The sequence below is a fragment of the Syngnathus floridae genome, chromosome 5 (genome assembly GCF_059516105.1).
Source record: "Syngnathus floridae isolate MCC-2025c chromosome 5, RoL_Sflo_1.0, whole genome shotgun sequence".
Lineage (NCBI taxonomy): Eukaryota > Metazoa > Chordata > Actinopteri > Syngnathiformes > Syngnathidae > Syngnathus > Syngnathus floridae.
In genome coordinates, this window is record NC_142417.1 from 1,321,682 (window position 1) to 1,347,469 (window position 25,788).

At 41.8% G+C, this 25,788-nt stretch overlaps 2 protein-coding genes and 1 long non-coding RNA gene across 3 annotated transcripts in view; 2 read left to right on the forward strand and 1 right to left on the reverse strand.

The window, feature by feature from the left end:
- LOC148397350 (uncharacterized) overlaps positions 1-25,788 on the reverse strand; it is an 80,779-nt gene that overhangs the window by 2,384 nt on the left and 52,607 nt on the right. The window contains exons 2-4 of the long non-coding RNA XR_015858820.1: positions 7,027-7,202; positions 6,026-6,903; positions 5,782-5,912 (exon numbers count right to left, since the gene is read on the reverse strand). This is a non-coding gene — a long non-coding RNA (uncharacterized LOC148397350). The remainder of the gene's footprint in view (positions 1-5,781; positions 5,913-6,025; positions 6,904-7,026; positions 7,203-25,788) is intronic.
- On the forward strand, positions 524-7,733 carry bco2l (beta-carotene 15, 15-dioxygenase 2, like). Its single transcript, XM_088377453.1, has 12 exons — positions 524-646; positions 1,882-2,059; positions 2,203-2,414; positions 3,306-3,421; positions 3,511-3,613; positions 4,286-4,426; positions 5,315-5,475; positions 5,764-5,934; positions 6,013-6,150; positions 6,705-6,887; positions 7,080-7,190; positions 7,454-7,733. The coding sequence occupies exons 1-12, from the start codon at positions 619-621 to the stop codon at positions 7,568-7,570; spliced, it is 1,659 nt and encodes a 552-aa protein (XP_088233579.1). The 5' UTR covers positions 524-618; the 3' UTR covers positions 7,571-7,733.
- Positions 12,073-25,788, forward strand: part of LOC148397352 (GDNF family receptor alpha-2-like) — a 44,698-nt gene continuing 30,982 nt past the window's right edge. The window contains exons 1-3 of the mRNA XM_088377454.1: positions 12,073-12,552; positions 13,320-13,664; positions 22,530-22,616. Coding sequence (XP_088233580.1) covers positions 12,501-12,552; positions 13,320-13,664; positions 22,530-22,616 — 484 coding nt within the window. The 5' untranslated portion in view covers positions 12,073-12,500. The remainder of the gene's footprint in view (positions 12,553-13,319; positions 13,665-22,529; positions 22,617-25,788) is intronic.

Consider the following 25,788-nt stretch of genomic DNA (forward strand, 5'->3'; position numbering starts at 1 on the left):
TTTAGAAAGTCAACATAATGAAGATGATTCATCAAAATTTCGATTTCTTTGATCAGTGCAAACAAACAAACAGTGCAAAAGCAGACGTGCATTCATTCAGTATTCTGACACGAAAGCTGCAGGCAAGATTCACACCAAAATATGTGATGCACAACTCACAACACGATCTCCAGCCGAGGTCGTATATCACCCAAAGAATGTACAGTATGTGCAGAGATGCCACTTTTGACTCCAGACTTATTATTTGCACAATAAAATGCGTAAATATGCACAAACTTTAAATTGGTGAAATAATGATCAATCTCTCGCTTTGCAGTTCTAAAAGCTTTCTGCAAGATTTTGAAGCTACGAAGAGTCAGGTGGAACTTGACATTTTTATACATTGAAGAAAAACATGATGATGTATTATGTCATCCAAGAGCAACAGTAGGAAGCGCCCGGAGACGTTTTCACGAGCAGTCGTTTGAGAGCGTGACTGATGTACCATTTTTTTTATGTCGAGTTATCACCTCTTGAACTCGACACCCATCCCGGAGTCCAAAGTCTCTCCTGCACAGATCGTCGGTAATAAAAGCGCAGTGTTAAGTCTCATTTGATTTGCACAGCAACAGGCCGAGCATGTCCGGGACCGCGGAGCCGCAGCCATGTGAGTAGACGCCATTATATATTATTTTATAGTATACATATATATACATATATATATATATAAATTGGATCAGGCAAAAACCTGTGCTACGTCCCCAAAGCACGAAGCAGTAATTGCAATTTAACCTCAAGTTGTTGACAATGTAAAAGTCTGTTATAGCCTCAAGCATTTTATCTCGCCATTGTTTTTGTTTTCATTGTCTGTGTTATTAGCATCTCAGGAACAAAGTGATTTATTCCCTTTATTCCAACGCTTGGCATTGTAAGAACGGTGGAAACCCAAGCTCAGCACGTGTTGCATTATTGATCCACAATAATGATTTGCTTTTTGCTTGTGGTGTGAAGTTTGGGGATACTAAGTGTGTTGATGGCAGGCAATGAAAAGGAATTGCTTTTTGGATGGCAGATAAGGCAGCAGATAGAGCAGGTGTCATTTAGCGTGCACCACCCCGGGGAGCCGCATCACCATGGCGAAAAGCATTACATAATCTCACAAAGCACACAATAGATCATGTATCTCTCATGTATGCACTTTCTTTTGGAACAGTTTAATTCAGATGTTGACATCTTTTTATTTGGGTTTTATTTGGGTTATAATATCAGAAATATTGCAAAAAAAAATACCATTTATATAATATTAATTTATTATTTATTTACTGTGTACAAATGATTATTCTATGATGTATTGTTTGTATATGTAATCTAATCTATCTAATTTTATTCTAGGGCTTTTGACTCGGCATTGTTTTAGCATTTGATAGTGTTTTTCTTTAAATTTTATTTAAAAAAATTATATTAATTATTGTTTAAACAGTTTTTCTGTGTGATTTTTACCCCATATCTACAGTACTTTGAATGCAGTGATGGTTATTTTTAAAGTACGCTATAAATAAAGTTGAGTTGAATATTTGGTGTTTGTATTATTAGTAATTGTACAATATTAGTATTAGTGTTACTTTTTTAGTATGTATTATATATTATTAAACATACAGTGGATTAATTTATCAATATATTTATGACTTTTTTCAATTTTAATTTAAATTATTTGTATTGATAATCGTATTAGTAGCGTATGCTCATTAATATGAATGATAATTTCACAAGTGTTATCATGCTGCATGAGCTTTTATATAATAAAATATTTATACCAAAATTACATTTATTGGTTTTAATACTTTAGGTATCATTATAACGGCACAAGTGACAGCCTGTAATTTTTTCTCCATTTCCTTCCAGTGTCCAGCAGGGAGAGATGCCCTCAGGCCAAAAGTTTGGAGAGTGTGGCCCCACTGGTGAGCTCTGTGGAGGAAAGCCCTGATCCCATCCCAACTACCATCACAGGAACGATCCCAACATGGATCAATGGGAGCTTCCTGAGGAACGGTCCGGGGAAGTTTGAATTTGGCCAAGACAGGTACAATAACAATTACTGAGTCATCCAGGTTATACATTCACACTTTTCATGGCAAACTTGAAGAATTTTGTCCTTCAGCCACACATTGGGGTGGATTTTTCCGCTCACTGCTGAAATTAAACCCAAGGTCTCTCCCACCCAAGATACACCCACTGGTTCGACGGCATGGCAATGATGCACAGATTTCACATCAGTGAAGGCAACGTGACCTACAGTAGCCGTTTCCTGAGAAGTGACTCGTACGTGCGTAACTCGGAGAAGAACCGCATCGTTGTGTCAGAGTTCGGAACGCTGGCCATGCCTGATCCCTGCAAGAACATCTTTGCGCGATTCTTCTCACGTTTTCAGATCCCAAGTATGTGCGCTTCAAATGCTGAATATAATGTATGTCTTTTTAGTGAGTCCTAATGTAACTCGGTCATCACTCAATGCATTATTATTATCCATCGGAGCAGAAGCACACAAGTGCAAGCGAGGAAAAAAAAAAAAAAAAACGTCACTGTATGTGCATTGTATTTGCAGACATAACAAAAGGGGGCCTCAGCAAAAGTCAATAGTTGAATGTGCTGCTCATGTCTTCGAAAAATAAATAAAAATAACATCAGATTGAATACAAATAAAGTTCTGTACACTCAACAATGCAGCATCGATTTTTATAGGTCACAATGTTCACGTTGAATCGTCGACCTTCACCTAACAAAATTAAATTTCCTGAACGGGGGATTTTCACAAACCGCAGCCAAGCATTGCGTGCAATTTAAATCATCTGTGTAATCCATTATATCCTTGGCAGAGGTAAAAATTTAAAACCTGTCACATATTTTGGGGGGTTCCAAATCCTGCTAAACTGTTATAAAATTGTGTTCAGAATTGCCATATGCTTAAAAAAAAGCAGGAAAGCTTAAAAATCCTGATGAGAGCTTTCATCAGCCCAAACATTTGAGTTGGGGAAAATTAATTTTAATTTGTTAAAGGGATTACACTTGTAAGGCATTTATCTTCATTAGATTAGATTAGAATGTGTACACTCCGCTCCAAAAATATTACAATAGAGGCCAATTTGTGATGTTTTCAGATTTTAGTTTCAACGCCTTATTTTATAGACAATTTGCAATTTCAGTATTGACACATGGCACGTCTTTGCGGGCCACATAAAATGATGTGGCGGGCCGTATCTGGGCCCCCGGGCCCTGAGTTTGACACCGATGCTCTATAGTGTTTAAATCCATCATTGTGTTTTGAACAGAGGCCACAGACAATGCCAGCGTGAATTTTGTCAAGTATAAAGGAGACTATTTCGTCAGCACCGAAACCAACTACATGAGAAGGATCGATCCTCAAACTCTGGAAACAAAAGAAAAGGTAGAGAGACAAATACAGTGCCGCCGTCATGTTTTTCTGGATGGTATATAAAGAATTTTACAAAAATAAATGATGCTTGCCAATCTCAGGTGGACTGGAGCCAATACGTTGCTATCAATGCAGCCACAGCCCACCCACATTATGACCGCCAAGGGGGCACATACAACATGGGCAACTCTTACGGAAAAGGAGGTAACAGCTCGCACTACATTAAAACCAAACTGCTTAAGTCAAGCCACTCCACCTAACGTGACTCAAGTGGTCTATGTTTATATTTTCTCTCTCATTTAATAAATACAAGAAAAATATAAGAAAATATAAACTGCTAACAGGAACTGGGATTCAAACCCAGAATCTAAGCACTATGAGACAAATGTGCTCACTATGATAAAAACATTGGATGTTTTTAAATATTCAATATTTTACTGTTTGTTGTTATTGTAAAGTTCTGCTGTTTCTTCAGTCGGGCCTTTTTTTCGGCTCCACTGCAAGCATGAATTAATAAAGTCAAGTCAAATGAACAACTCTGACCGCTTCAACCAAAACAGCAACTTTTTTTTTTTTTTTTTTTTTTTTAAATGCTCCTTTGTTTGCCGAATCTCATTTATATTGTGCTGATACACCAAATGAAGTGTCCGGCGACTTTGCACATCTTAGTTTCTTTTGTGTAATAACTGTATTTAAAAAAAATCATATTAATTATTCATATTATCATTTATTCATTCGTTCATTATGTTCGCTTCTTTGCCTTCCAATTTCATGTTCTGAATACTCCGCCTTCTCTATTTTTATGCACATCGTTATTACACCGAGGAGCATGTTACTTTTGCACACATACACATTGACGTGTTTGCTGGTCTTTAGGTTTCTTCTACAACATCATCCGCGTGCCCCCACCTGGGGAGGCGGGGGCGAGTGACGACTGCGCAGACCTCTACGGAGCTAAAGTGATCTGCTCCATCCGAGCAAAGGAACCCAGAAAACCCTGCTACTATCACAGCTTCGGTGAGAAGTCAAATGAACTATGGGAAAAGCTTTGGCGCCGGCCTGATTTGACAGGCTTGAGCCTACACTTTATATTTTTTTTCCCCTTCATATTCCGATTAATTACTCATTTAAATTCTCGTCTCACCCTGCTTCCCTTTGTCAATCACCGTGCCTTTGTATTGTGTTCGGTTCTCACCAGCTGCGGATGTTTGATTGTCTCGCTTTCTCCCCGTTCCGTATAATTTATAATATCATTTAAGTATAATTGAACATATATTGAAAATTACAGAAGTAAAATATAAGTTAAGAGGAGACTTCATGTGTATTTTCTTGTGTACATACACAATGTGATTTTGTGCAGACCTCCATGCTATTCTTGGAAGGCACCAAGACATTTTTTTTTTCTGTCAGGAGGGAAGAATTGTAAAGCGGTTCAAGGCGCCCACTTGCATCCCTCGCTAGATTAGCATTGGTTGCAGAGAATCTGTTAATTCCCACACTCACTTGTTTATACACAAGCACATATTTTTGTCTCCAAATTCCCTTGATCGTGTCACATAACTGCTTTGTACTGTTTTGCCAAAAAGAGGTGCACCATGGAGGAAAGCCCCTCGTTTGTGTTACTCATAATGTCCGTGTTTTGTTTTGATTTTCTTTTTTCATTTTAACACTGGGACATTTGTAGTCAAACACAAATTATTCCAGGATGTGACCTAACAGTTAAATTAAATTAAATTAAATCAAATTGGTTTAAATTAAATTAAATTAAATCAATACTTTTATTGTCATAATACAACATGCATACAACGAAAACAGGATTTTTTTGTAAGTGTCTGTTGTAAAATATATTACCTTAAACATACATGTAAATTTTGTATTTGTTTTCTTTGTCTGTGCCTCCTCCAGTCATGTCTGAGAACTACATAGTGTTTGTGGAGCAGCCCATCAAGTTGGATCTGCTCAAGTTCATGCTTTACCGCATCCAAGGGAAGAGTTACCACAAGGTCATGACCTGGGATCCCTGTTGCGACACCATCTTCCACTTGGTCAACCGGCACACTGGAAAAGTGAGTGAAAGCTAGGCCACGCTCACTTGGCTCCACACAGGCCATTGAGACGCTTGGTAGGTGCACCAACATAACAACCAGGTTGCCCTCAAGGATCATTTTAAGGACCGCCGGCCTCGCTCAGCTAGCCAATATTAGCGGCTTGTGATGACTATCATCAATTCATAACAACAGACTTCAGTAAAGTGAACTCCATAGTTTGCAACAGAGCGCGCACATTTAAGTTCACTTGTGTCCACCCCAATAACGCTCCATCAGAAGCCAGAAGAAGACTGTGTTCAATTACAGGAGAGTGAAGTGACGTACCGCGCGGCTCCCATGTTCACGCTGCATCAGATCAACGCCTTTGAGGACAACGGACTGCTGGTTATGGACATGTGCTGCGGAGATGACGGAGAGGTCATCGGAGACTTCACCCTGGAGAACCTCCGCAGAGACTCAGGAGAGGAGATGGACAAGGTGAATTTGCATCAATTAGCATTTCCGAAGCATCTATTTTGGTGATCAAGTCACTCTTTTGTGCTTTTCCTTTGTCAGTTTTACAACTCACTGTGCAGAAACCTGCCAAGGAGATACGTCCTGCCGTTAAATGTCGACAAATCGGCCCCCCTGGAGCAGAACCTGGTGACCTTGCCTAACTATAAAGCCACGGCCAAAATGACCAAACCTGGAGAGGTAGCATACATCACTCAATCATGATGTCATTAACTCCATTATACAGTTAAGGGTGAAGTCGAAATTGTAATCAATTGAGTCAACTCTGAGTAATTACTCACTTTGATGAGGATGAGCTCGCACACGGGAAGATTTTTCTGATGAGCGGGTAGAAATGTGAGGAATGGGGCAAGACTTCTAATTTGACATAAAAACACGAAACATATTTCGATATCATCTATTAGAACGTGTCAAACTCAAGGCTCGGGGGCCAGATACGGCCCGCCAAAACATTTTACGCGGTCCACAAAAACAAATTGCGCATCAAATTTGAACTTTTAAAAATCATCTTTTTAAATTATTTGAACAGTTTTTATTAGCCTCTGATTTGAAAACAAAGTCATAATGGCCCACCGAAGGAAACTATGACTTCGATGCGGCACTCCTGCATTAGAACATTTTGTTCAAAAAATGCCACTTTGGTTGATTGACAGGCAGTCATAGCCCAGATTGCGTCATAAAATTAGTTCCAACAAAATACGCATCAACGTGTGTGAACTTTTGATCTTGTCCAGGTATACCTGACCCACGAGGAACTTCACGACGATGAACTTCTACAATACGGTGGCCTGGAGTTCCCTCAGATCAACTACGAGCAATACAACGGACGACCTTACCGCTACTTCTATTCATGTGGTTTTGGACATGTCTTCAGTGACTCGCTGCTCAAGATGGACGTGCACACCAAGGAGCTTAAGGTCTCCACCGATCACACTGGAACAAATTACGAATAATGTCATTTCATTTCATGGGAACGTTTGTTTGGAATAAGACCGGCATCATAATTGCACGAGTGCTACTGTATTTGTTGTTACAAGAAAGTTGGAATGGAATTACTTGAGTTTTATTTTTGATGCCGAGCACATTTTCATGCTGTATTTCCTGTTTAGGTGTGGCGCTATCCCGGCTTGTTCCCGTCCGAGCCTGTCTTTGTTGCTTCGCCTGAAGCGACCGAGGAGGATGACGGAGTTGTTTTGTCAGTCATTATCACACCGCGGGAGGTGAGTTCACATCTGCAGAAATAATATAAACTTAGATTTTTTTTCCCCCCTAGCTTGATTGTTTAATACCAAGTCTGACTATCTATAACACTGGAATGTTGCCTTGACTTAAGAGTTCCATTTATTCCACGACCGCACTCCTAATCCAAAACGGTCATATCGTAAAGCATCCCTCAATGAAAATCGATGGAAATACGATTATTAGGCTACCGATTACTGTTGGGCAAACACTGACGTGTTCCGTTTTTCTTTTTTTTCCTCAGGACAAAAGTACCTTCCTTCTCGTTCTGGATGCCAAGTCCTTCAAGGAACTGGGCAGAGCCGAGGTGCCCGTCAATATCCCATATGGGACGCACGGTGTCTTCAATCACATGGCCTAAAAGTTCCACAAACAACATTGATGAAGAGATGCTTGAATGCTGTTGAAGAGGTCCAGGAAGCAAACTTGTCCTAAAGTGCTCTTAACTAAAACCCAAATGGAAGGATTTGAAGGACAAATCCCTTTTGCAGAAATGCATAAACAAATGGCAGCAGAAGACAATAAAATGAAATCAATTTCCATCTCTTTTGTTGAAATCTGAAGTGTTTTCGCATCATCGCGCCACTTGAAACACGACACTTCCAGCGCCAGCCAACGCGTGCACTTAGGAGACATCAAAATGCATCAGAGCAAATTCAATTTCTGTCAAAGTAATGTGATAGAAATGGCCGGCGCGAAGAAACGGCTGGAAAACAAATGGATCCGACTGGTCGATAGCCTCCCGAGAGTCTGACAGAGGTCGCGTCACAAATTCGCTGCTGTTGAAATGAGCAAAACAACGTTGACATTCACTTAAACGCCGCCGACATGTCAGAGCTGATGTGGGAACAAGAGCACTTTGATGTCGCAATAACAACAGCAACAAAAACAACCGTAATAAGGAATGTCCAAGGCTGCGGCTGCTGCTGCTGCTGCTGCTTGTGGCCTGGACTGAATATGAAGTAGCCTATGGCAATGGCTGTCACTCCATCCCTCCATCCATCCCTCCACCTTCCTCACCATTGACTCCATTGGTGGCTTTCATTCTCCTATTGATTTGGCCAGACTACTTTCACCTGACTTCAGGCTCTGCACCTCACACAGGCATCAACGACTGCTTCTAAATGTTACATGATTTCTGAGAAATTCTGCAACTGAAGTTGCTTTGTCTTATGATTCCCCTAAAAAACGATTTTCCACTCCACCCCATTGTTGTGAGTCACAAAGGCCCCATTCAGCCCGAGCCAGAACGCAAATGGTCACATCTCAGAAATCCAATACTAATGTCATAAGTTATTGTCCGTGAATCCCGAAGTAGCTTCGCTTTCCTTCATTAGCGCTCATATTTTCAAATGATCACTTCTACGGTATCCAAGGAAATCTCAATGCCTCATCCACTATGTTGGTGAACCTTGACTGAAAACCTCTTGACAGGGAGGGTGTCTAAATGAATCGATTAATCGACAACTAACCGATCATTAAATCAATCGATGACTATTAATCATTTAGTCTCTAAATATTACAGCTACAGTTTGACTTAAAATTGTCATTTTCCCCCCACTAAAGAAACAACAATAATTGGTTAATAAAGAGTAATTGGGGGAAGAAAAATACAATTTAAAGCAAACTAAAATTCGATTAATCGATGAAATGAGCGATTTCAAAAATATACTCCCATACTAGCAAATGAACACAAAATATATTTTCGGTTTGCAGATTACTAACAATCATTGTGGGATACTGAACAAAATTAAAAAGCCCATAATCCTCAAATCTATCCAAATGTGATTGTGAGCACTTCTTTATCAAAATTCTATCTGTGAAGTTGTACAAATGAGCTCTGATCCAAGTTTGGATTGTTTGGCCTCGGTCTGCTCTCACCCGAATGCCATTCCACTTCATGAGTGTGTCCGTACACAGCCAAGCAAAGTTTTCATCTTCATATGCTTTTTATGCGTAACACAGGAAGGTCTGAGCGGCGGCGGCGGCGGCGGCGGCGGCGGCGGCGGCGGCATATTGTTCCAATTCATGTAAGGCCAAATCTAATATAGTGGGAATTAACAATAGTTCCCTACTGCCGACTACGGCTGTGTCTCCTAATAAGCATGCTGCACTAGTCTCCCAAGATACGCATTAATTAGCTCATAATTTCTAATCTAATCAGTCATGCTTAACCTCTCTCTGACAGTCCGCATCTGTGAGCGAGTGAGTGTGTGTGTGTGTGCTTAACGTTCATTTTATTAGTACATTGTGATGTGCGTGACAGGCACATCCAGGAGACCTTTGCCCTGGGTTGACCCCAAGTTTAATTTGACTTTAACAAAGCAAAACCTTATCAAGTGAGCCATGCACACATTACATTTAAACTGAGAATGGTCCATTCAATGTGTCCTTGATGAGAATGATGCATGCACTAATAAATGCTAGGCTGTTTTCCTAACCCGCTACTTGTGTAGCTGTGGCTTTTGAGCAAATTGGGTAATGTTTACCTAAGGTTGGCAAAATGATTTGGATGATTGCGTTGAAGATTGGATGTTAGTAGCGAATAGCTAGTTTGGACAGTTTGGACCTGAAATTGAGCTCCCTAAAAAAATTCAGAAAATGCTGATAAGATTCATGATATGGAGGAAATGTGTGGAAATGTCCTGGGAAAAAAAAAAGGAAAATTCAATTAGCTGGCTCGGCACCTTTTTCAGGGGTGAGTGGGCTCCCCTCCGCCCCCCTCCTAGCTCCGTCAGTGCCCAGCAGTCTTAAGCGTATACAGTGTATAATATACACTCTCACCCTGGATACTGGATAAGCATGCAAGCGTGTCTCTCCTGATTTGAAGCTGACACTCATCTCATCTGACCCACAAGAGGTCTTTACTGTTGTCTCCATCATTATTTCTTTGCAAAGGCATCATGACATGTTCCATATTCAGCATATTAGCCACACTTGTCAGAAGCATCATGAGGAGGATCCTTTGGATGCTGACGCTGATGTGTTCTTTGTTCACACACACATACGTTTGCGCCTGCACACACGCACACACAATCTATCTTCACCGTCTCCAGCATCTGCTGACATGCTGATTAGATGCAATTCTGCGTGTGCTTATTCTTACAATGGGGTGATCCCCCGCCCGCCCGCCCCCCACAATAGGATCTATGAGAACGAAGGCATGCATGCAAATGGATGCGTTAGCACCTCTCTGTGCTGTCCATGTAAAGTAAAAGACTTTATTAACCTTACATTTATCAGCCGCAATATTAGCTCCACTACCTTATAAGATCCTGTATCAAAAGTCTGCCTTCGCAATGAACCCCCCTCGGACTAACTTGAATCAGCAACTTTTTGCATGCATGTTTGCAAGTGCAAATGAATAAATACATAAAATAAAAGTAAATGCAAAAATATAATTACAAATAAATAAATAAATAAAACTCATCAGTAGGAAATAAAACTTCCTGCTGAAAAACAACAACAACTCAGTGTAGCTCCAGTGGAAGTTGCTTAAAGAAAGCCATTTTGCGACGGAATAGAGACTCTATTCAAAAGCGGAGTAGATGATCCGAGCCAACGCAGTGCCAGGAGATAGCGTAATATCGTCATCAGCATGACAGACCCCCAAACTCTCGGGGGAGATGATGACAAGAAGCTCAGTCCACCACGGGCAGGATGAAGAATTCACTATTTGGAAGGCAGCCTGGCCTGACAGTCAGGCATCATTATATGAGTCAGCCGCCCGGCACTTTGTCACTGTCGCTGTCTTTAAATAGAGACTTTTGTTTTCAAGAATCGTAAAGATTTATGACATTCTTGCCACCGTTTGAGCGATGATGTACAACAAAGTCATTTTGTTTAATGTGAAACCACTTTGAAAAATGGCACATTCCGTGGGCTTGACCATTCTCCGAGAGCAAATACAGTATAATACCATGCATTGTGCCGTGGCTTTAATCTCTCTTTCAGTCAAAGGAAACACGGATGCCATTGCCAGGATATTGCTGAAATGAGTGATGTCATTTGGCCGAGCCAACTTGGAATCGGCCGTAACAAATCTCCTTTGATTCACTTTGATTTCTTTCTGTCAATCCAAAATGAATTGAATGTGGAAGAAGTCGAAAGTGAACTATAGTCTTGGTGGACACAGCGATATGCTTCATTGACACTGTCGGAGCGGTATTCACTCAACACTAAGTTTATTATTGTGGCGTCGCATTGCACTGCATCATACTGACAGTTGTTTCGAACACTGCATGGGGCATGGGGGGGCCGAGGATATTGCAGGGTGTCCGCAAACAAAAAACATTACAACGTTCTTTAGTTAATGCTAACAAAGATGTTCCCAACAGGGGATGGGGGAAAATGTGAAAAAAAAAAATCCAGGGTGAATCAGAAAACCCCCAAAAGTCAATTATCTGGCCTGCAACCTGGGGGAGGAAGTGCCCCCATGGCCACCCTTCTAGCTACGCCAGTGGCTCAAACTGAGAACAATTCTTGGGCCAGATTTTACTGCAAGCTAAATTGTGAAAAGCTCATCGGAATTGAAATGACAACAGGAACTTCTTTACGTCACAAATAAACCCCAGCTGACCCAGGTCCCCATGAGAAGGACTTGTGGAAATATGGATAGACTGCGTGGGTGTACTTAATAAAGTGTGTAGCATAACAAATGCTATCGTGATGTCATGATGTCATCTCCTTCGGGTGCATTCATTCAAGCCTCCTGCAGGCAAAGGTAGAAACAAGTCTCTCATGCATTCCACATGTTCTCCAATGAGGTCAGCCCCCCTCCTCGCGGCGCCCTCTAGCGCCCGCCCCCCATCTACGCCCCCTCCAATAAAACGCATGCGATGCCTCCACACGCGCGCAGTCAGTGCTGCGTTCCCTGAGAGACGCACACTTCTTTTGCGGAGCTCGGACTTTTCTTTCCACGCGAGATACTAATTGCGTTGATGACTGACGCACAATTCCACGAGGGAGCAAAACAGTGTTGAGTTAGAATGCTGACAGATGAAGAAGTCTCACTAGTTGGTCGCTGTGATCGCGCACGGACCTTGACAAGCGGCGTTCATGGATTGACCCAGTGACTGCACTTTTTTTTTCTTTAATTTTTTTTTCTTCAACAATCGTGGTCATTATAGATCTAAAATTAAAACAGAGGATTATTATCTTTGGGCCGGTAATTGGGAGTTGAAAGAGGATGCTGTTTCCCCCTTCTTAAAACACGGATTAACCTTTGGAATAATATTTAAAAAAAAAAAGATTTAAAAGACCCCAATAGGAAACAACATCTGCGCTCCAACATGAGGTCCCTCACTGCGTGGATTTGCGTGTGCAGCTTTCTTCTGCTTTTAGGTGAGAGGTGAAATGTGCAGATCCATAATACCATCATTGTGTTCAGTGCGAGGTGTACGCTTTTGATAATCTGAGATTTGTCCTGCAATGTGTAAAGGTGAATTTGGAAAAAATATTTTCAATAATTAGCATTGGAAAAAAACTGTCATGTGAGAAAATTGGTCATGTTGATGGCAGATTTGTGGTCAGCTGCCAATTGTTTCACAAAGATGTGATTTTATTTTGACTGAGGCAAATAACAATTAAATTCACTGCTACCAACACAAACCTAAAAATCAGAGTGATCACGCTTCAACTTCATGTCCCTGTCGTACTGGAGATTGTCTCTTTCAATGACCGTTGACTTTTCAAGATCACCACAAGGGGTCGCTCTTGCCCTTCTACCTGTCCCCGCAGCACGCAGGTGTTCGTGAGCTTGGATCTCCAATCTTGTGTCATGCGGACACATCTGAGTGTCTGCCCCCGTGATCTTATTCCCCGCAAGAGACAGAACAACATTCTGCTGTGATGTGTGTCTGCTTCAGCAAACTTTTAACGAGATGTTGGGAACAGTTGGTGGTATCAAATAACGTACAGGTCAAACAAGAAACGGTTCCATGCTCTTGCATAACATTGTGACTAATAGGCCTGTGAGGCACAAAAACTCCAATGGCCCATGAAATGTTTTTACAGTCTCGCTTGAGCACGCACAGATGTCTTGTCGCAACGCTTTTGATTGATGATCAACCTGTTGCCAGAATAAAAGCTCTGAACTTCTCTTCTCGTAGATGAAACCATGAGCTCCTGGGACGGCTCCTCGGCTCTGTCCGTGCTCTTGGCCGACGGGCACGCCGGGTCGGACGTGGCCGGAACGCCATCGGAATGGGTGGACTGCATCCAGGCGAGCGACCTGTGCAACCAGGACCCACACTGCAGCTCTCGGTACCGCGTGATGCGCCAGTGCCTGGTGGGCAAGGAGAAGGAAGCCATGCTGGACAACAACAGGGAGTGCCAAGCGGCTCTGGAAGTGCTTCTGGGCAGTCCGCTCTTTGAGTGCCGCTGCAAGAGGGGCATGAAGAAGGAGCTGCAGTGTCTTCAGAACTACTGGACCATCCACATGGGAATCACTGAAGGTAGGAGCCATATGGTTTTGCTCGAAATGCAGCAGGATTCTCTGTGTGGATTAAAGCAATATTTCCTAACCTTGATTGAGCCAAAAAATGTCCCAGAGGAGACATCATGAACATGAAATTCAAATCTGTTGATTGGAACACAAAGGTTCTGTGAGATGAATGGCAACAGGTGGATACACAGATTTATTGTAGCTCACATCGCCGGCACGATTCGATCAACAAAGATACATTACGTGTCGTAGTCTAAATCAATTCATCCATCCATCTTCATTAGTGAGTAGCCCGAGTTGGACTCTTTCCCACTTGACTCGTGTTTCTTGTCCATTGTACAATTACGACACCCTTTTTTGTTTCATTAAGCGCACGAGCTAGAACATTTGGAACAGACACGTATCCGGTTCCTATTTCATGAATCTGTTCACATCTGATGCGTCACAAAAAAAAATCTAATTGGCTTGGCGTATGAACGTAACAAAAGAAGCAACAATTCATAAGACTTTTTTTTCCGTGAGAAGACTGAAGGCATCAAGAAAACCGGCTGCTATTCGGTTCAGCTGCGGAAGGAAGAATTTTTTTTCTCACTTGTTGATATATAGCTGCCATCTGTTGGGCTGTGTGCCTCCTTCTGTAATGCGGATAGTCCTTGGAATGCTTTTGTTGAGTGGAGCCCATTCTCGTCCCTTTACATACATATTTTCAGTATGTTACGCTGGATGGGCATTTTTAGTTTACATTGGACCGATTGGACAATTTGCTGGTTCAAAACAAGGCAATTGAACGACTTCCAGAATTAAATGCAAAGTTAAATACAACTGAACTGCATACCACACCATACGTTGGATGCTAGAAGACTTTTAAAAGCTCGGTAGATGTACACCACCACACCCTGCTCTCTACCCTGGTGTCCTCTTAAGGAGATGCTTTGAGCCCCGGGATAAAAAATACATGCTTTTCCTGCTCGCTCCATCCTCTCCAAGGTAATGGAGGCATAATGGGATTACATTAGGAGGTCCTGTTATGGTAGACTTATTGTTTTTCACCTAAAGTGTTCCATATTACCATGTAATTAGGTTACGCTTGTATAGCCCGATGGCCCTTATGCGTCCACTTAGGCGCCACATAAAACAGCACTCTTGTTGTAACTCTGGATTTTAACACCAAAACACTTTTAGAGGGTGAAAAAGTTCCCTCACTTGGACCGCCGTCAGCAAACGTGTTCTATCGATGAGTCTGAAGGAGGTTTGGCCTACAGATGACTCGGTTCCCCACTGGTGGAGAGTCAACAGTGGCGGCGTTGCCACGGAAGGAACACCATGCACTCAGCTGTTGTAACACGCAGGCTAATGGCGGGCATGTCTTTGAGGATTGTGGACTTTTGCCCGCCGATCCGTGAAGTGATTGCCCCGGCTCGACGGCTCACAGCACCAGCTTCACTTCATCACGCTGATGGCGCGAGAAGGTCCCCGTCATGAGTTCAAGGCAAAGGGGATGAGGCAGAAGCTCCCCGGGCATCTACTTGACGATGTCCGCTTTGCTCCGTGGTTTCGTTCTTCCAATATATTTTTGTTATTTGAATGCAGCACACAAGTCGTCCGGCTGTCTCGGCGTGTCCTTTGCAGAGGATGCGTTCTATTTCCGAGTCTGCTCTTCAGCAGTGGCCCGTTTTTTTTTTGGTGCTGTCGCCCTTAGAGAGGAAGCTTCAGCACAAACCGAGCTCAGTTTTAATTTAATCACCATCCGGCATGCGCTCGATTATGCTTTTATTAACAATGCGTGTACTACAACACTCTTATTTGGACACTTGTTTAAAATATACTCTCACAAAATCACTCGAGGATTTTACAGTGATTGATAAGAAATAAGATGGAAGATTGTTGATGACATTTTTTTCCATTATCATCATTATTATTATTATTATTTCTATCTATTCTACCCCCGACCTTGCAAAGTGGTCAAAAGTCAGCTTGGCTTCAGGTCACCCGTGAATGAAACAGAATATGCAAGAGAAAATAGACGAGAGGATGCTCCAAGGGCATAATGTAGCTTCTGTATTTTTTTAAGAAAAGATATAAAAAAAGTCTATCGTGAACCTATGCACTCTTTAAAACAAAAAGACAGTTGAAACTGAAAGCTTTGAGTGGCAAGTGGCGTTAAAGACGGGATCTAATTCACAGCACGGCTGATTTGTTCTCACAGCCCAAAAGATGAGATTTCAAACAAGCAAGTAACCTCATCATGAACATCTTTATTCTCAAGAACAAAGCGACTTTACCATCTAAAGGACCGCAAAACTTGAAAGCATCTTACAGATCAGTTCACAGCTAGACAGATAATGTAAATGACCTTGATAACGTCTGCATCCTCAAAGGCTACAATTTTCCACAGCTCCTTCTGTATTGGAAATGACCTTCAGATAACCTTAAGACTCGATTGGAGCGTGACAGGAGAAAGCGCCACCATCATCATTTCACGTTGTCAAACAAAACTTGCTTTGGCACCTTTTGAGTGGTCTTGCTCATAAAGTCAAGGCTTGACACCTTGCAGTGGGATCCATCAATTGGCTTACATAAGCAAAATACACTGAACCCTTGTTTGAGAGAATATATTCAATGCCAGACGCGCGTCGGGAAAGTTTCAAGACTGCAGCGTTTGCTTTGTTCACTACGTAAGATGATGTGCATCCATTTAAATATCATATTATATTATTATAGCCATTTTTACAATGATATCATTTTCATTTCAACTCAAGTTGAACAAACATGCTTCCTCAACCTATAAAGGGACACACATAAAAAAAAAAAGAGCACAACTTCTAATTATCAGCATCTCTTTGTTTCCCCCAACATTGTGAATTATATTGGACGTGAAATATTTCCCACGCTCGGCCTTTAAACTGCGATGGTAGCTGTGTGATATACGTTGGCCACGGCTAACTGTAAAAAAGTTGAGCAATCTTTCTAAGATAATAACCTGCACTTATTAAAACAAACGATGAGGCTCTCAAAAAGCCCTAAAGTTGCAAGATGCGCCCATAACGTCCGCTAGTAATAACACGCAAGAACCAGACTCTCAAACAAGATCATAAACCAACAGCATACAGTCAGTAAATAAGAAGGCACTTGCGAATAAAACGTTTTATAATCGTGACTTGCTAATAAGATGAAAGGACATAATAACTAGCCAATAATGCCAAACACGCTATCCACTAGTAAATGAGCAAGCGCTGCACAGTACATTAAAGTACGCTCTCTAAAACATGCCGGATACTTTTTGATGAGTACTGACTATTCGTACATCAACGGTGAACTTTCTATTTCACAGTTCACTGACATTTTGAAGCTTAAAATAACGACAGGGGTTCGAATGTGTGCATGGACGCAGGAGGTGCTAATGGCAACCAATTAATGTGTTCCAACAGGAAATGGCTGCAAACGAAACACATCGGTACAATAGTCATCAAAAAATAATGAGTGGTTCTTGCTCGGAATGTACGACAGAAGTCATTATTAAAATAAAAAAGTGATACATAGACTCAAGCACCTATAGAGAGTCGGCCATGGTTCTCTTTCATTAGTGCCCGGGGCCTGGTGTGCATGTGGCCTTGCGTCAGTGCAGCAGAATAGAACATTCAAACGATCCCTCGCACACCTCCGACATGCATTATTTCCTCGGCTTAGCCGTGAAAAAGCTTTCATGAGGACCTTTCAGAGTGCTTTAATTAGCTGAGCCAGCTTCCTCTGCAGTGAGAGAACACACACACTAACCACCGCCCACATCCACCAACCCCAATCATCTACATGACAATTTAGCTGGAAATTGTTCAAAAGCAAATTAGCATCCAGGCGCCGGTGACGGAACTTCACAAACAAAAACTAGCTGCGACACTTTGATTTTCTAATATGAATTCGCATTGATGTTTTCGTATTTGTTTTGCACTCGGACTGTGCGGACACACAAAAGTCATGTTGGCTTCTCGGTTTTATTTTTTGCTTTTTTCTTAAATGTCAACAGTGCAAAGTCACCCTCCGAGTAGGTCATTACATCACGTTAATATCACAAGTTGCTTATGACGTGCGATATCACGTTCGCATCACACGCGGCTGCCGCCAGCTCACCGGGATGCCAAGAGGCGCCGGCAAATATAATGAGGGAGGAGAACGCAGAAGAAAGCAAGGAGAAGGATGAGGAGGGGGCCGGGCGGTGGAGCAAGGGGGTACAAAGGTACATAGTATTCCTGGGTGAAACCTTCATTACTATGAGCAATGGTAGCAGTCACCGGCCATTACCTTGGCCATCCACTGTCATAAGGAGAACATTTTTCCAGGCTGCCCCTCATGTCAGGCGGATCAGGAAGGGAAGCGGCCTCTTGCATGCTGAATACGTCCTCCCTCCCACCTGCAGCTCAAGCCCCCCCCGCATACACCCCGTGGCCGACACAGCTAGCTACTTCATCATCATAAGAAAGAACCTGCCGATAGCTTTTTGGACACAATCAATACATTCTTTCACAGCGTTTCTTTCTCGTCATGCCAACTTTTCCGCTCTCGTTTCTAAATGCGAGGAGGGTAATATAAACTCCCCCCCTCGTCCGCCTCCCCCCTAAAGGTGAAGTGGCTGGAGGGGGGGAATTGAGTGACAGGCCATCCCGCACTGTGAATGCCGTCATGAAGGGAGTATTAAGACTCAGTGCTCTCGCAGCAGCGCTAAATGAATGTGCAGTTCGCAAGTCAACTTCCAGACCCGCAGGCTATCATCACAGCACGGCTCTGTGTGTGTGTGTGTGTGTGTGTGTGTGTGTGTTTTGGCGGCAAGCTGCAGCCACTCACTCAGCATCGTTAATTGAAATTGCCGCTTGTTGTCAGCGGAGGCCCTCCCCTCTCTGCACGGAGGGGTTAAATTATTTTGTAAATACTTTTTTCAGACGCATTAATTATTTGGCTGCTTTACCCGCGGCTAAGCGACGCAGCCATAAAGAAGCGCTAATCATGTTTTACATGAAATATTGAAGTGCTTGATAGCAACATTTAAGCCCTTTTGGTTTTTATAACAAGCCAAATTTAGTTTTGCTATAAAATGTAAATTGGGAGGCTGATATGATGAGGCTGCAGCGGCGTTTTTTTAATGATCTGTTTGACCCGCGGCGGTGCACTGAAAGGATTTCTCCGTTTTGTTTGGTGTCTTAACTTAAGGTTTCAGAAGGAAAACAGTTTTCAATCACCAAGCGCCGGGTATAAATAAAAATGGTGGTATCAGCTAAGTGAGTGTGTAACTATTCGCATTACCATTATACGTCGCCCAAGGAAATGTGAGGTGGGTGGGGAGGGGGGGGCCACATCGCCGCATTCGGATATGTGACTTGAAATATTATCACGGGATAATCCAATATTCTATTTGTCGGGTTTGAAATTGAGTTTAAAATGTCAATATCACTTCAAAAGCAGCGCTGTAAACGGAATTCGGAGGAGGGAAGTGGAATTCAAAGAAAGATGCACGTGCGCCACTAGTTTGACTCCATGTTTGCACCTCGCGCTAATGTGATGAAGGTGGCGTATTGCAGCGGCGCTTCTTCAAAAGCAATTTGACGCTGACAGCTCATTTCGCAAGCTTTTGGGAGCTCTGACAGCAAACTTTTTTCTTGTTGTTGTTTTCTCTAAGCGTGCGCCACCAGCAGCGAGTCTTTTTGTATCACACGGGGCGGTTTTCATTATGCTGTAGTTGAACACTAGTGTCATTTTTAAGATTGGCCAATGTTGTGACTCCCCCGCCTCCCCCCCCTCCAACATTAGCCTGCAGAAAAACAGAGAATGCAAAATCAATCAAACGGGAGCAAAATAAGAGAGCTGTGAATGACAGTTATTAAAATTGACTTTGCTCGCAGCCATTAGGAGGTTGCCAAGAATGCCAGGGAAAATCAAAAGGACAATCTCCATCACCTCGGGAGTTGAGCTTCATTGATAATGCATGCACGAGGATGAGTGATGTCGCGCTTCCGCACAGGCCTGATGGTCTGTCATGCTCCGCGCTGGCAGAGAAAATGAAGGCAAATGGCGGCTTAATTACAGCAATAAATTGTCACCCCACGGCTAAAAACATCATATCACAAAACAGCTGGGAAGACTTCTATTACTTGATGATGATGACGCATGATTGGCTGTGGGTCAAAGAGCAGTGATATTTGAGCGCAAGTGACTCATTTTAGCACACATGGTAGACTTGGTAGAGTTTTGGAATCCGTTTCTGAAGGACTGTGTTGGGCTTAATGTGATCAAACCGCATTTTTCCTTTAATAAGAATCCTGTCAGCAAAGATGCTGTAATTCGTCAAAAATTGACATAGTTTTGGGTTACTTGAAAAAGCTTTTCAAGTGAAATAAATATGTGGCTAACGCTTGGAGATGATTGCAAAATTAAGTGAGTAGCATCACTCCAAACAATTTTTTTCTCCTGCTCTCTGCGGTGTGTGCCCATGCTAAGTGCAAAAAGCACTCAACAATGAGACCACTGCTGCCACCTACTGCAATGGATGAGTAATTGCACTTTGTAAGTCACAAAGGGGAGCAGGGGAAGGTTGTAACTAGCTATTTGCTACATTGCTACATTCAGTAAATTCTTGGATATATTGTTCTTGTCAGGGTAATTTTAATGCAACTTTTTATGTTTCCTTGAGTGATTAAGGAGAAATACTACTAATACATCATTAGTGAGATAAGCACCACTCACTAGTTAGTGCTTGTGTGATCTATTTGTTTTGGTATGTCAGCAAGACCTTTCCCATGACTTCAGTGGCGGAGCTAGAAGGATGGACGGTAGGGGCACTCCCCCCCCTTCTGAAATATGCATGGACCCCAAGTGCCAGACTCAATATATTAATTTTCCAGTTTTTCCAGGAATGTTTTTTCTGACATTTCCACATGTACTCCGTGGGGAACCCAATCTTTTTTTTCAGCATTTTCAGAAGAATTTTTGTAAAAATTAAAAACATTTTTTGCTTCGCCAAAGCAATGTAATCTTTGACTCAATCAAAGGGAGCTTGGCAGTTACATGACCCCACACGTAAGTCTGAGCAACCTCATAGCGAAGTAAAGTTTTCAAAGACACTAAATGATTTGAAGTATGGAAAAATCAATGTAGTACTTAAGTACAGTTTTACGCGACCTCTGGTGATGACCTTCAATTTCAGCATGAGCGAGTATTAGCGATATAAGACATAAGGCCTTTGTTCCAAGTTGTTAAGAGCAGTACAGCGTGTTCTGGATGTAATACAAGAAGCAGATTGCGGCGCACACACAGCATCATTTATGCTTTTATGGAACGTACAATAGCTGCGTCCATTGCTGAGACTCTTGACATGAAATAATGGTAAACGTTGTTGCCGCGCGAGTGCCTGTTGTGAAACTCCTGAAGAGCTTCTGAAGTAGCACAACTTGAGAATGCAAGTGTAATTAAACATACTGTGGGCTGTCGCCATGTTTTCCACAAGCAGGCTGGCAGGCAGCAAGGCAGAAAGCTTCCAAAAACGCTCAGATGTATAATTTGATCAACAAGCTACAAACAAAAAAGGCAAAAAACAAGAAAAGTGCATAGACTCCAAACTTTGAGGATTAGGGGATTACATTTTCAGTTCCATTTCTTCCCCTTTACGCTCACGCGCGCACACCCGTGCACGCTTCGTGTTGGCACACTGTGCTCAGCTGCCACTGGCTCCATGAGAGCTTCTCTATCTTGTTATGATTGTCAATATTGATGGAAAGGGGGCAGAGAGCCTCACATAAAGCAATGACTTTACAGATGTACACATGCCAAAGATTTGTTTTCTTTCCCCTCTGGAAACCCGTTTGAAAAATGTCTTTTAAAGCAGGCCAGTCTTTTCATTTGCTTTTCATCAGCCTTTACTAACGGTTGGATTCGGATTTTACAACCCGTTTTTTGTGAAAATAGCAACACATGGTTGATGCCTTCAATTCTGTTTACTGATTTGTTGATTAGGTATTTTCAAAGGAGACACACAAAAGTAAAATGCTGAAAAATTAAATTCAAATGTTTTCTATCAACTGATTGCTTCTCTGATTGTGCAGGCAGCATAGCTTTTAGTCTCCAAACTACAGAAGAGAAAGTTATCAAATTACATTGAGCCAGCTATTTTCCAACTCACTATGTCTTTGCAAAATTAAAACAAACACAGTTGCAACTAGTTATAATAATTATATCATTATAAGTGATTAATCCGAGTATGATTGTTTTGATTAATTGGGGCGACTGGCATAAGATGTGACTCAACAAATCGATAATTAAATTTTTGATGTGTCGCAAAGACAGACGCTGGCAGTCGGCTAGCCCCTAAGCTAAACAGGGCGCCTCCTGAGTGACGGATAGACAGCAGGTTCGCCCTCAGCTTGGTTTTGTGACAATATGCAGGTGGTTCCACATCACCTCAACCATTTGTTGGTTAATTTGCACTGCTTTAATAGTTCTATCAGTATTCCAATGCAAAACCATTGCTCGCTGGTGGGTGACAGGTACTCACGCACACCGAATGGTTGTGAATGTAAATGCGGGGATTAAGAACCACACATACGACACAGGAGGCGCTTCGCTGTGCTAATTAGATTCTTTGAATTTAAGCAAAGATGTGCTGCCACTTATGTTGCACACCAACATTAAACCACAAGGTCCAAAAAAAGTTATATGACCGTGAATTTATATAATATAGTATTCAACAGTAACGTGTGTATTTCATGCAATAACCTTTTGTTCAGAATTGCTGAATCTGTGTGAAATCAAAGAGAAATGTCCTTCTATGAAGATTTATAAAGGATTATAAGTGGCTTTAGTGAGGTGCTTCAAAGTTTCCCATCTGTCCTTTCAGACGGAGATATGGACGACTCATCCCCATATGAACCTGTCGCACCCGGCAGACACCAGGATGCATTCCGCTTGGCCTCCATCTCCTCAGGTAACTGGCCTTGGGTGCTTACTAACCCCTGATAGAAATGTTTAACATATTTATAGTTCCTACGCATATTTTGTTGTGCAAGGGCTCCCTCTAGTGGTATGCAAATGCATCACTTAATTAAATGTTAATCGCATAATGTTTGAGGGTTAAGGGTTAATGTTGGGTTTTATTTTTTTCATTAATTCAGCACCGTGCGTTTGTTACAGTTACCGAGCTAGTGGTTCCAGCCACGCTTCTGATTGGCTCCTTTTGAATTCCCATGCAATTCCTATCGGACGAAAGTGTGGGCTTAAAGGGTTTTGTGAGGTCAGCCGTTTTATCGTTTGCTGCTGTGTCATGTGGGACGTAAGGTAAACAAGAGAGCAAGCCCACATTGTATTGATTCTATTTTCAGTTTGATTTCCTCTTTACTAATTAAACAGCTTGGGCTCAACAGGCGCCATAGAGCTAATGATTTAATTTAGCGGTTATTATCGTGGCGGTGCCACTAATCAATGTAGATCTTGCTTTCAGACAAAGCCGCATGTGTTGACATTGCTGTTCTATAGGTTGACCGCTGTCTGCCCAGTGCGGGCCCACAAGCTACCGATGCACACATCCAGTGGTTCGCTTTCATCCCCGTCTGTCAAAACATCAGCAGATGATGTTCTTTTAGTTTTATGCCCCTGTTGTTTTTCGCCAAAAGCAATCTCGAAACACTAAAGACAGCATATTTTCTCCTTGCTTGTTTCCCGCTTTGTAGGGATGTACCACAAAGGCACGCTTTTTGCATAATCCCCTTAGCTTGGAATCAGCGGTGCATCACTTGGTCTCGCATTGAATGTTTACATGGTAAAATGAAGGAAGAAAGATGATTGGAAGAGCTATAGGAATGTGGGCATTGATTATTTGGGAATTAGGGGCAATGAAAGGGAAGATACAGAGTCCATCGTCCCTTGAAGTTGTGCAATTTGGCGTATAACCCAAATCTTAATCATTGAATGTTTCAGCGGCTTCAACTTTTTTTTTTTACCGAGTTCAGTAGATTTGTAAATTCCATTCAGTTGTATTTAACTTGAAATATTCAAAATTTGCATTGTCAAACTGTTTTCAAGCAATTAATTACCTATATTTTGACTTCTATATGGAGCACATTTTCATTGACTCCTTATTTAGGTACAGCGGGGATTTATTATTCATTTCTGAATGAAAAATCAAAGTGTACAAAGGTGTCATATCATCTCCCCTGATGATAATCATCAAAGCAGAAGTTTCAATATGCCAATGGCAGCCAAATGTACGATAATTGCCTGGCGATTTCCAGCCCCGCCAGTTGAAAACAAAGCAAATTCTACAGCGTACTTTGTTGATTAAGATGTAACAGGGGAGTCATTAACCCAGCCATTTTTGATTCAGCTGTTTTCCTTCATTCTCCCCAAGGTGAAATATCGGATTTGCTCACAGGGATGTGTTACGCTGCCAGTTTAGCTCATTATTTATCATTTCTGAGCTCGCACAGTAATTGATTGGGGGCCTGTAAGAAATCCACGGGTAATTATTCCTTCGATATTGTTCTTCAGAATCAGGTTGATAAATGCCGTGAGGTGTTGATGTTTTAACCATCCATCCATTGATTTTGGGTGGTGCTTAACCTTACTCGTAAGCCGATACCCGCCCGAGCTGATTTGGAGCGAGAGTTGGGCTGCGCCCTGGATGAGTCAGTGGCCAATTATAATTATTTATTGTTTTACCTTCTGTAGTTCTATCATAAAATTGCACGAAATAACCTGTACAACTCTGTTTGCCTCAAATGTGTGTTTTATTTTATTCTGCAAGACTTTTCAAGGGAAGCCTTTTAAAGTAATGCCTCAGGTAGAACTTAAATCTGCTCTACTTAGACCTGTCCTTCTCCTCTATTGTCACCACTTATTTTCACATGCATTCAGACAATGAGGCAAATGAGTCACTCGACGCTGCGGGGTTTGTCTCACCAACAAGAACACTAGTCGCCCTCAATGACTTCATCTGCATTAGCCGCAACATGCCGACGGATGACTTCATCACAAACCCGGAATGATTGCAACTGACCCTTTACTAGATGTGTGGACTGACAAACGCATCCTTGTTGAGACCTTGGCTGTGTTCTGCAATGTGTTCACTCCCAATCTACTGCTCTATATCGCGCTTCGTTTACTGTTGCCAACCTTGGAACCAGCCGAGGAGCCTCGTTTTACATTACAAAAACCTCATGGCATACAAATATCACAAAAAGAACTGAAGTAGTGATCTTGTCTGGGTGTCATCGCTTACTCGCCTGTGTGAGTATTTGAACAGTATTACAACACTTGCAAATGGTCCAAGAATAGTGAGATTCCTTTTTCACAGGGGTAAAAGACAAATCATGGAAATTCGTGAGAAATAGAATTACAATTTCCAATCGCCTAATGCATAGTAATAATTAAAAGCAGGGATGGGCAACAGGCAGCTCTCCAATTTGCCCCTGAATACTTATTCAAATGAATTTGCTTTGACTTAAGAGCAGAAATTTGAGATGAGAGTACTGTGTGTTTGCATAACATCAAGCAGCAATTTGGCAGATAGAGAAAAATTCTTCTACTTTGAGTTGTTTATCGGCATTTCTAGTGGAAGTTTACATTCAAATGAAACATCAAAAAGAATTACAACTTTGTCTTTAAAGTTGTACATTTTAATATGTTAATCGCCACCGTGTTCTGCCACCTTTGCATACATAAACATGGAATCGAATTTGCTATTTGAATATAAAAATGATAACATCATTAAGAAAGGAGCCACTCAATTTTTATTTTAATGAACCAGTGCGGAAAACCTTGAATCATAAACATAATGAAGTCAGTGGCGCAAAAGTTGAAATCAAGTGAGTTTGTTATTAATCTTTGGATTATGATGATAAAAATATCCAATTTGAAAGCAAGACTTTAACAGCATGATTGTCGTTTTAATTTTATATCCTAGCTGAGGTACAAAGAAGAAACCTGCGGCGCCTGTTATGTACATTTAAGTCTGCTTGCAGTGATTTCAAAACATGAAATGTACCACATACAGCGATAACTACAAATTCATTGCTCATGTTCTTTTATAAAATCTCTTTTTGTTTTCCCCCACAAACATACAGCATATAATTGCTCGGCCAAATATGACTTTACTGTTGTAC